The sequence below is a fragment of the Triticum aestivum genome, chromosome 7A (assembly GCF_018294505.1).
Source record: "Triticum aestivum cultivar Chinese Spring chromosome 7A, IWGSC CS RefSeq v2.1, whole genome shotgun sequence".
In the NCBI taxonomy this organism is placed as follows: Eukaryota; Viridiplantae; Streptophyta; class Magnoliopsida; order Poales; family Poaceae; genus Triticum; species Triticum aestivum.
In genome coordinates this window covers 1279039-1290561 of record NC_057812.1, presented here as the reverse complement: position 1 = coordinate 1290561, position 11523 = coordinate 1279039, and the positions used below count along the sequence as shown (strand labels likewise).

The 11523-nt window shown below is 50.2% G+C and overlaps 1 protein-coding gene across 1 annotated transcript; it reads right to left on the bottom strand.

Annotated features, from left to right (window-relative positions):
- Nucleotides 1–858: 858 nt before the first annotated feature.
- On the bottom strand, nucleotides 859–2091 carry LOC123154339 (cytosolic sulfotransferase 8). The gene is made up of 2 exons (XM_044573095.1): nucleotides 1579–2091; nucleotides 859–1357 (listed from the first exon to the last, which is right to left on the bottom strand). The coding sequence occupies exons 1-2, from the start codon at nucleotides 2080–2082 to the stop codon at nucleotides 863–865; spliced, it is 999 nt and encodes a 332-aa protein (XP_044429030.1). The 5' UTR covers nucleotides 2083–2091; the 3' UTR covers nucleotides 859–862.
- Between the last annotated feature and the right edge of the window lie 9432 nt (nucleotides 2092–11523).

Here is an 11523-nt window from a genome sequence, read left to right as displayed (position 1 = left end):
AAACAAAACAAAAACTAAATCTTGATGTACATTCTGTCTTAAATAGGAACTAAGTACAGTAGGAGTATACGTTATGTGATTAGGAATGGCTTAGTAGATGCTCTAAGCAGGCAGACATGCATGCACACACATCTAACACGATCTACTCCAATAATACTTTCTTCGTTCCTAAATATTTGTCTTTCTAAAGATTTTAATAAGTGACTAGTAGTAATGAGCAAAGTGAGTAAATCTACACTCTAAAATATGTCTATATACACATCCGTATGTGATAATCCATTTGAAATCTCTAAAAAAACAAATATTTAAAAACGGAGAAGGTATATGATAATATATTCTATTCTGCATCCCGGCCGCGTGACCCGTGCGCGTCGGCGGCGCCTAATAATTTGGGCGCCCTCCCCTCATTGGTACACTCATACACACACACGCGTGTGGGTCGTCCATGCCTTGCCGACGTCGGCGCAAGTCGGTCTTTGGGGAGGTGCAGGGGAAAACAAGGTGGGTTGCTCCATTACTAGACCTCTGACTGTCGGTTCAGTACTGTTTGCTGATTACTGTAGACAATTACTGCTATACTCTAGAAGTGATATTTTTGTTATGTTAGTTTTCTCAGAAGTGATATTTTTATTACTATGTTTTACGGCCTACCATTCCATGAATTGGTTGACCTGACACTCAAAATAGCACAAGACACAATTAAAGGCAAAACATACAGTAACAGAAAGTGATAAGGGATAATTAAAGTGGTTGGAGTAGAAACATATATTACTCCGTCCGTTCCATAATGTAAGACATTTTTTGTCACTAGTAATGTAAAAAAAAGTCAGGCAGGCATGCATCCATGGTCCGCGTCTTTTGGTCAGCACGTGAAGCTGAGTCCCGATCCTCCGAGCTTGTCCTCGACGACGGCGTCGATGCGGCGGGCCATCTCGGGCGTCATATGGTTGGCCCAGTCCCCCACGACCCCTTCCCTGAAGAAGGATCGATTGGGGAACTTGAGGAACTGCCCAAACACTCCAGTGTTGTTGGCGTCCAGGTCTTTCATCGTGTTGATGCTGCACAGCCTGCAGATGTCCATGGGCGAGCCCGCTGCCTCCTCCGCCGCCGTGAAGGGCACACCGAGGAACAAGGCGAGCTCCCGGACACTGCTGACCGGGTCGAGCAGCATCTCCTCGTACCTTAGGAAGAGGACCCTCTCCGGACTTGCTTTGCTGGCGCGCCAGTAGCCGAGAATGTGGTCCCAAATGGGGCTGTGGGGGTTTTTACCGTCGCACGCAGACTCGAACAGGTCGGAGAAGGGGAAGGCGGCGCCTCCTGCAGCCATGATGAAGTGCCACATGGAAACCAACATATCCTGCATCCACCCATCGATTAGGCCCTTGGTTTGTAATTTTCTAGGTAGTATAATAACCACTTAAAAAGATAGCACGCTATACCGTCGCTAATAGCACGCCATAGCATATTAAGAATTGCCTCCTTAAATATATCGGTATACAATGTCTCGCTAATAGCATATTTTGAGGTCGGCGTTATTTTGGTGTAGAGCGTGAGACTACGGAGATAAAAAGTTGCTACGTACCTGCAGATGTAAATGATTTTGCAGCGGGCCAAGGAGGGTGGCAGCAGGGAGTGGTGCATGTGCGTGTGCATCAGCCTATGTAACGGCAGCGCCTCCAGCTTGGCTTCCTGGCCGGCACTGAAGAGGGCCTCAAGGTGGGGGATGCAGTCGTGCGGGTTGAGGCGGAGGAGTGGGTGATCGGCGCCCGACGGTGGGTAGGTGGCCCGTGCCATGGTGGCCAAGGACAGAGCCTTGAGCCAGGTGGTGCCGCACTTGGGCGGGTTCGCCAGGAGCACGTCGTCGGGGCGCGGGGCGAAACGCTGCTGGACGGCGATCACCCCAGGGACGATCCACGGGCGGAGCCAGACACCCTCGTAGAGGACCAACGGCCCAAAACTGGTGGTGATGCTCGGCAAGGTGGAGATGATGTTCGCGTACTCTTCCGGCCGGTGTTCATCCTCCTCTTCGTGGACGACGTCCTTGAACGGCACGGGGCTGACGATGCTTCCTAGAGCAGCCATTGGTGCTGGTGGTGCCTCCGCATGCTGCATTATTTAAGGGCTCAGATCCAGCCCGGTGCTCCCTGTGGCCCCTTTCTTGATTGTGCATGAATTGGTTGCATGATTGCTTGAATGCATGGTAAGTAAAGATTTGTTTGGATTCTACTAATTTAACTTTTTTCTTGTTTTTTAAACACAGTACAGACGCAAGCGCTCATACCTTTTAGTGGTAGTATAAATATTCTATTAGATTAGCCCGTAATTGCACGCCTATTATTACATTGGCGCGCTAAAATCTTGACAAGTTTTTGTATGAAATTGCCATGATACACATGCCATCTTATTGTTAAGCATTTATCTGGTAAGAGTTTATTTACTTACCAAATAAAATATTATTTCAAAGAAAGATTAGAGATTGGATGAAAAACGCCATGTTATAGTTAAACACTTACTTTCTCCGTCCCATAATGTAAGATGTTTTTCGACACTAGTTTAGTGTCAGAAAATGTCCTACATTATGGGACAGAGGGAGTATTTGTTAAGAATTTATTGACTTTACTTGTGGGGAAAATGTATTGACTTACAAAGGAGTATTATTATTTGGGCGAAAAAACAGAACTCGGAGAAAAAAGCAAACAAGAGAAGGGAAGTGAAGACAATATATGGAAAAGAATTATATAAGACCAAGTCTCACGTATTAATGTATATTCACCAGTATATAATCCTTGTAATTATATCTGACAGATTAGCTAGGATAGTTTCCTAGTTAGATTGATTATTAAGATCCATTGTAATCTTTTGTATTTGGCAATCCAGATTGCCCTATTATTAATACCATGCAAGTCCGGGAGGTAATTTCACGGCAAATCATTCTATTGTTCTAACTTGGTATCAGAGCCTTGATCCCTTCTCCACGCCATGGCTGGCACCACCACCGGCGCGCTCGTCACCACCACCGCCGGCCCGATTGTCTCTGGTCCCACCGCTTCCATGCTGTCGCTCGCCGGCCTCATCACCGTCCGGCTCACCCGCGCCAATTTTCTGCTTTGGAAGGCGCGGGTTATCCCAAACCTCACCGGCGCCGCCGCGCCACCGAAGACGATCGTCGTGGGCACCGGCGATGCCGCCCACTCGGCGCCCAACCCTGAGTACGAGCCCTGGCGGAGGGCCGACTAGGCCGTGCTCGGCGCGCTCTTGTCCTCCATGACGGAGGAGGTGCTCGCCCAGATGACGCGAGCAACTTCCGCGGCGGCCGTCTGGTCTGCCCTTGGCGCCATGTTCGCCGCCCAGAACCGGGCCAGCGTGCGCCAACTTCGCACGCAGCTGTCGCAGACAAAGAAGAAGGATATGTCCGCGGCGGAGTTCTTCCACAAGATGACGGGCTATGCTGATGCGCTGGCCACCGTCGGCGAGGTGTTGTCTGATGACGAGATCATTGGCCACATCATTGGAGGGCTGGGTCAGGAGTATGATCCACTCATGACGGCGTTGTCCATCTTCACTGGGGAAGTCAACCTATCTGATTTGTACTCCTATCTCCTCAGCTTTGAGGCACGGCGGGAGCAGCACGCCGCCAACCATGGCGACTTCTCTTCATCAGCCAACAACGTCGTCCGCCAAGGCAACAGCCCGAGGCCCCGCGACGGCAGCCGCAGCAGCAACGGCGGCCGCAACAACAACGTCAACAGTGGCTACAATGGTGGCCACTATGGTAACCGTGGCAACAATGGAGGTCGCCACAACGGTGGCGGCGGTAGAAACCGTCGTCTTCCAAGATGCCAAATATGCCGCGATGAGGGGCACTACGCCATCGACTGCCGCGAGCCTACAATCATGCCTACCAGTCGGATGGGCACCGCAGCGGCAACATGGTGACATACGGCCACTGCGACAACAACTGGTACCTCGATACTGGTGCCACCGACCACCTCACCAATGACCTTGACCGCTTGACGATGCACGAGCGCTATGGTGGAAAGGATCAAGTTCAAGTTGCAAATGGTGCAGGTTTGAAAATTTCTCATATTGGTCATACTAAACTTACTGGCTCAAGTGATCCTATCCACCTTAATAATGTGCTCCATGTCCCTGGCATTCATAAACATCTACTTTCTATTTATCGCCTTGTTTCCGATAATCGAGTGTTTGTCGAATTTCACAAATAATTTTTTGTGTGAAGGACAAAATAACGAGGAGGGTTCTTCTTCACGGTAGAAGCCGCCGTGGTCTCTACCCTATCCCATATGGTCGGCCGTCGTCATTGTCATCTTCGCGTCAAGCTTTTTCCGGAGTCCGGTCTTCATCGAGTCAGTGGCATCATCGTTTGGGCCACCCTTCGAATAATGTAGTTGAGTCCGTCGTTCGGTCAAATAAACTCCCTTGTTCGTCAAGCCATAATACTTTCGTATGTGACGCGTGTCAACGCGCCAAAAGTCATCAGTTACCTTATAATAATTCATCTCGTGTTTCTTCGAAGCCACTTGAGCTTATTCATACCAATGTGTGGGGGCCGGCCCTCGCCTCCTCTGGAGGTTTCAAATTCTATGTAAACTTTGTTGATGACTTTAGCCGTTTTACCTGGATTTATCTTCTTAAACATAAATCTGATGTCGAACAAGTTTTTTACAATTTTCAGGCCCATGTCGAACGACTCCTCAACACAAAAATCCGTGCGGTACAATCTGATTGGGGCGGTGAATACCATCGCTTGCATGCATTTTTTCAGCGTGTTGGTATTTCTCATCGCATATCATGTCCACACAAATCCCAACAAAATGGTATCGCCGAACGAAAGCACAGCCACTTGGTTGAAACCGGACTTGCTCTCCTCGCTCACTCTAATCTTCCACTGCGTTATTGGGATGAAGCCTTTCTCACCGCGTGTTATTTGATCAACCGCATGCCTAGCCGGAGTCTCCAAAACATGCCACCACTCACACGCCTCCTTAACATCACTCCCGATTACTCTTTTCTTCGTATATTCAGATGTGCGTGTTGGCCTAGTCTTCGTAAATACAACTCTCGGAAACTTGAGTTCCGATCCAAGATGTGCGTTTTCCTTGGATATAGTCTGTTTCATAAAGGATATAAGTGTCTTGATAAATCCACTGGTCGCATCTATATCTCTTGAGATGTTGTCTTCGATAAAAAAAGTTTTTCCTTTTGCGACTAGTGCATGTCCTGATTTATCTCTCTTAAATCCTCCTGTGTCATTTCCATCAAATGAGCCAGTGGTTCAGGATGCTAATGTGAGAAATTACAACTTGTCCTTTTTGTTTCCCGAGTCTTATCCTGCAGGTACAGAGAGCAGCGCTACAGGGGCGACCAGCGCGATGGACGTGCATGCTACACCCCCATGCACTCAACCCGCCAGCGCCACGCAGCTGGCTGCTGGCCCAGCTCCCGCTACACAGCCGCTCCCTGCTGAGCCGGATGCGGCTCAGTCGTCGCCCGAGCTAGAGGCGACTAAGGGCATCTCCCGCTGCGCCTCCAATAGGGCCCCCCCAGGCCACTTTTTCGGCGCCGGCGTCGAAAAAACGGCCCAGTCGTGTCCTCAGGACGTCGAAAATCGCCGGTTCGGACCTTTTTTCCGTCCAGCGGTCACAGGCCGAACCCAACGCGTTGGGGAGCAGTTGGAGGCTCCGGCGCTAGGGAAAAGCACGCCTGGCCCACACCGACAGGGGAAAAGTCAAGATTTTCTTCCCCCGGCTCGCCTCGCACCCCCGCGCCCTCGGCCACCACTAGCTATATCCCGGCGACGGCCGCTGCCCTACTCCGCTAGATAGCCATTCCCCGCCGGAAAAATAGCAGCGCTTCGCCGCGGCAGCCCCTCCCACAGCAGCTGGGCGTTTCTGGCCGCCGTTTCCGGCCGCGAAGGCGCGGTTTAACGGCGGGTACACGCCCACCGAGCGCAATGTCTTCGGTGTTTTGCCTGCCTGGGCAATGGACTTGGATGAGGAGGAAGAGCTCGCCGTGCTGCTGGAGGAGGAAGTCGCGGCCGACGTCCAGGAAGAAGAGCATCTCATGGTGCTCGCCGCCCTCGCCCAGCTGCTGGCGAGCAATGAAAAGCCGCGGCGAGGTGGCTCGGCGCCGGGGCGGATGAAAGCAAAGAACCGGCATCGTCTCCAAGGCTACTGCATGCTCTACTCCGACTACTTCACCGATGCTCCACTTCATGGCGAGAGAACATTTCGGTGCCGTTATCGGATGAGCCGAAAGCTCTTCCTCAGGATTGTGAATTCCATCCGGGAGTTCGACAACTACTTCAAGTGCAAGATGGATTGCACTGGCGCTCTTGGATTCACCTCCATCCAGAAGTGCACAACAGTGATGAGGATGCCTGCATATGGAGCTCCCAGTGATTCACTCGACGACTATGGGCGCATGGCTGAGTCCACCAGCATAGAGTGTTTCTACAAGTTCTGTCAAGCAGTGGTGGCAGTGTTTGGGCCACAATACTTGAGAACACCCAATGCGGAAGACACTGCTCGGATCCTAGCCCAGAATGCAGCAAGAGGATTTCCTGGGATGCTTGGAAGCATCGACTGCATGCATTGGAAATGGAAGAATTGCCCATTTGGTTGGCAGGGGATGTACAAAGGCGCCAAAGGCGGTTGCAGTGTGGTGCTTGAGGCGGTAGCCACACAGGACCTCTGGATTTGGCACTCCTTCTTTGGTATGCCAGGAACTCATAATGACATCAACGTGCTGCAGTGCTCTCCTGTTTTTGCCAAGCTCGTTGAGGGCCATTCTCCTCCGGTGAACTTCGAGATCAATGGGCACCAATACAACAAGGGGTACTATCTAGCTGACGGCATTTATCCGAGATGGTCGACATTTGTGAAGACGATCTCAAACCCTGTAACAGGAGGCAAGAACGCCTGGTTTGCAAAACTTCAGGAGGCTTGCAGGAAGGATGTCGAGCGGGCATTTGGTGTGCTCCAATCTCGATTTGCTGTTGTTCGGTACCCCGCTCAGACCTGGTCCAAAGATCAAATGTGGGAGATTATGACTTGTTGTGTCATCTTGCACAACATGATCATCGAGAGCGAGCAAGAAGACCTAGTGTTTGACACTGAACCATACTACAGGCAGGGTCCTCTAGCCGAAGTTGATCACCAGCTACCGGCAACTTGGACTTCCTATCTCAGTATGCGTCAGGAGATCCGAGACCCACAGGTGCATCATCAACTGCAGAAAGATCTGATTGAGCACCTATGGAGGCTCAAGGGGGACGCCGTGTGATGAAATACGAGTTTTTATTTGTTGAACTATATAATTTGTATTGAACTATTTATTGTTGTACTATTTTGTTGAAGTATTTGATTTTTCTATGATGAAATATGTGATAAGAAATAATTGTGTTGATAATTGAACGCCGAGGCACGGCGAAACCACACCGAATATGGGCCTATTCTCGCCCATATGGGCCCTTTATTCGCCGAAATTGGGCTGCAAAGTGGGCCAATTTCGGCGCCTGGGGACGAGCTGGGGGCGACGACTGGGCGCAAAACCGCCCCCAGCGCCAATTGTATCGCTGGCTCGCCCCCAGGAGGCGATTTTTATGCGTCCTAGGGGGGCCAACGGCTGGAGATGCCCTAAGTCACCCGAGCCAGCGCTGTTCGTGCGCGTGACCCAGCAGGGTGCCTCCACGTCCGATGCGGCTACTGGGCAAGCCGCACCTGACGTGACTGATCGCGTACCTGTGCGCGTCGACGCGGCCACTGGAGCATCGGCGGATGCTCCCATCTCGTTGTCTGCGCCTTCGACTGCACCCGCTCCAGTGCATGCTCGCACCCGACTACAGAACAACATTCAACGTCCGAAGATTGCCACCAATGGTACTGTCCGCTACAATCCGTATCGATGCAGTTTCAGTGCCGTCGTCTCTGTTCCGACTATGCACCGGCAAGCTCTTGTTGATCCTGCTTGGACAGCTGCCATGCGAGAGGAGTTCTCAGCTCTTCAGAGCACCGAAACATGGTCGCTTGTGCCTCGTCCTCTCGGCACCAACGTCGTCAGCTGTAAGTGGATCTTCAAGCTTAAGGAACGGTCTGATGGTTCTCTTGATAAATACAAAGCTCGTTTGGTTGCTCGTGGATTCACTCAGCAATATGGTGTTGATTATGTTGCCACCTTTAGTCCGGTTGTTAAACCGGCCACTGTTCGCTTGGTGTTGTCACTTGCTGTTTCGCAGGGCTGGTGCTTGCGTCAGATTGATGTTAGCAATATGTTTCTTCATGGTCTGCTTAATGAGGACGTGTACATGTAGCAGCCACCGGGTTTTGAGGACCCTCAGTATCCCCATCATGTTTGCAAGCTTCGAAAGTCTATTTATGGGCTCAAACAGTCCCCCCGGGCATGGTACTCTCGTCTTAGTGATCGGCTGCACCAGCTTGGTTTTCATTCATCCAAGGCCGACACCTCCCTCTTCATTTTTCGGCGAGGAGCTGTGACTATTTACATGTTGGTCTATGTTGATGATATTGTCATTGTTGGCTCTTGCTCTCGTGCAGTGGACCGTTTGCTTCATGCTCTGGTTAGGTCCTTTCCCATCAAGGACCTCGGTCGTCTTTCTTACTTCCTTGGGATTGAAGCCACCTACAATTCAGGGGGAATATTATTGTCTCAGCGGAAGTATGTTGATGATCTTCTTCACCATGCTCATATGGAGAATTGCAAGGAGGTTTCTACTCCCATGTCAGTCACCGATAAGTTGGCAGCAGATCTTGGTACTCCCCTCAATGATGATGATGCCTTCCGCTATCGCAGTATGGTTGGAGGATTGCAGTACCTTACCCGTACTCGTCCTGATATTTCATTTGATGTCAATAAGGTGTGCCAATATTTGGCCAAACCTACTAGTGTGCACTGGGAGGCGGTCAAGCGCATACTAAGGTATATCAAGGGTACTCTGGCCACTGGACTCTCCATTCACCGTTCAAGCTCCACACTTCTCATTGTCTTTACTGATGCTGATTGGGCAGGATGTGTTGATGATAGACGCTCTACAGGTGGTTTTGTCGTTTTCCTTTGACCCAATCTCATTTCATGGAGTGCTCGGAAGCAACCCACAGTCTCAAGATCTAGTACCGAGGCAGAGTACAAAGCGCTTGCAAATGGCACAGCTGAAGTTACTTGGGTGCAATCTGTGCTTAAGGAACTAGGAGTGTTCCTACCGCGGCCACCGATTTTATGGTGTGATAATTTGGGTGCCACCTATTTGAGTGCAAATCCAGTATTTCATGCGAGGACAAAGCATATTGAGGTGGATTTTCACTTTGTGAGAGAAAAGGTGGCGCAAGGAGCATTGGATGTCCGATTTGTGTCATCCGGTGATCAAGTTGCAGATGCTTTCACTAAACCTGCAACAAAGTCCATGCTGGAAAAATTACAACGCAATCTCAACCTTGTGGCCGGTTGAGATTGAGGGGGTATATTAATGTATATTCATCAGTATATAATCCTTGTAATTATATCTGACAGATTAGCTAGGATAGTTTCCTAGTTAGATTGATTGTTAGGATCCATTGTAATCTTTTGTATTTGGCAACCGAGATTGCCCTATTATTAATACCATGCAAGTCCGGGAGGTAATCTCACGGCAAATCATTCTATTGTTCTAACTTCACGGACTAGCATGTGAGACCCACCCTGATGGATGACACGTGACATTTACAAATCAGAAAGCATCTACCCCACCCCCACTTGAAATTAGGGGTGAGAGATATGACGCCCCCGATTCAATCGTACACTAATCATGCACGGAAATGTGTACGATCAAGATCATGGACTCACGGGAAGATATCACAACACAACTCTAAAACATAAGTAAGTCATACAAGCATCATAATACAAGCCAGGGGCCTCGAGGGCTCGAATACAAGTGCTCGATCATAGACGAGTCAGCGGAAGCAACAATATCTGAGTACAGACATAAGTTAAACAAGTTTGCCTTAAGAAGGCTAGCACAAACTGGGATACAAATCGAAAGAGGCGCAGGCCTCCTGCCTGGGATCCTCCTAACTACTCCTGGTCGTCGTCAGTGGGCTGCACGTAGTAGTAGGCACCTCCAGTGTAGTAGGAGTCATCGTCGAAGGTGGCGTCTGGCTCCTAGACTCCAGCATCTGGTTGCGACAACCAGAAAGAAAGGAAAGGGGACAAAAGGGGGGAGAAAGCAACCGTGAGTACTCATCCAAAGTACTCGCAAGCAAGGAACTACACTACATATGCATGGGTATATGTGTAAGGAGGCCATATCAGTGGACTGAACTGCAGAATGCCAGAATAAGAGGGGGATAGCTAATCCTGTCGAAGACTACGCTTCTGGCAGCCTCCGTCCTGCAGCATGTAGAAGAGAGTAGGATGAAGTCCTCCAAGTATCATCTCCAAGTAGCATCTCCAAGTAGCATCTCCAAGTAGCATCTCCAGGCAGCATCGCATAGCATAAACCTACCCGGCGATCCTCTCCTCGTCGCCCTGTAGAAAATCGATCACCGGGTTGTCTATGGAACTTGGAAGGGTGTGTTTTATTAAGTATCCGGTTCTAGTTGTCATAAGGTCAAGGTACAACTCCAAGTCGTCCTGTTACCGAAGATCACGGCTATTCGAATAGATTAACTTCCCTGCAGGGGTGCACCAACTTACCCAACACGCTTGATCCCATTTGGCCGGACACACTTTCCTGGGTCATGCCCGGCCTCGGAAGATCAACACGTCGCAGCCCCACCTAGGCAAAACAGAGAGGCCAGCACGCCGGTCTAAACCTAAGCGCACAGGGGTCTGGGCCCATCGCCCATAGCACACCTGCACGTTGCGAGGGCGGCCGGAAGCAGACCTAGCCTAGCAGGCGTTCCAGTCCAATCCGGCGCGCGCCGCTCCGTCGCTGACGTCTGAAGTGCTTCGGCTGATACCACGATGTCGGGATACCCATAACTACTCCCACGTAGATGGTTAGTGCATATAGGCTCGTAGCCAACTCAGATCAAATACCAAGATCTCGTTAAGCGTGTTAAATATTCGCGAACGCCGAACAGGGCCAGGCCCACCTCTCTCCTAGGCGGTCTCAACCTGCCCTGTCGCTCCGCCACAAAGATCCACACAGAGGGCCGTCGGGACAAAGGTCCTTTCAGCCCCCAATCCGTGAATCACTCGCGGGTACTCTTCGAGCTGACCCGACTTTAGTCACCATCTGTATAGTATGTATGTATGTATAGTATATACCCGTGATCACCTCCCGAGTGATCACGGCCCAATAGTATAGCAAGGCAGACCGACAAGTATGTAGGGCCAATAATGATAAACTAGCAGCCTATACTAAGTATTTAGGATTGCAGGTAAGGTATCAACAGATGTAGCAACAATGTCAGGCTATGCATCAGAATAGGATTAACAGAAAGCAGTAACATGCTACACTACTCTAATGCAAGCAGTATAGAGAAGAGTACGTGATATATGGTGATC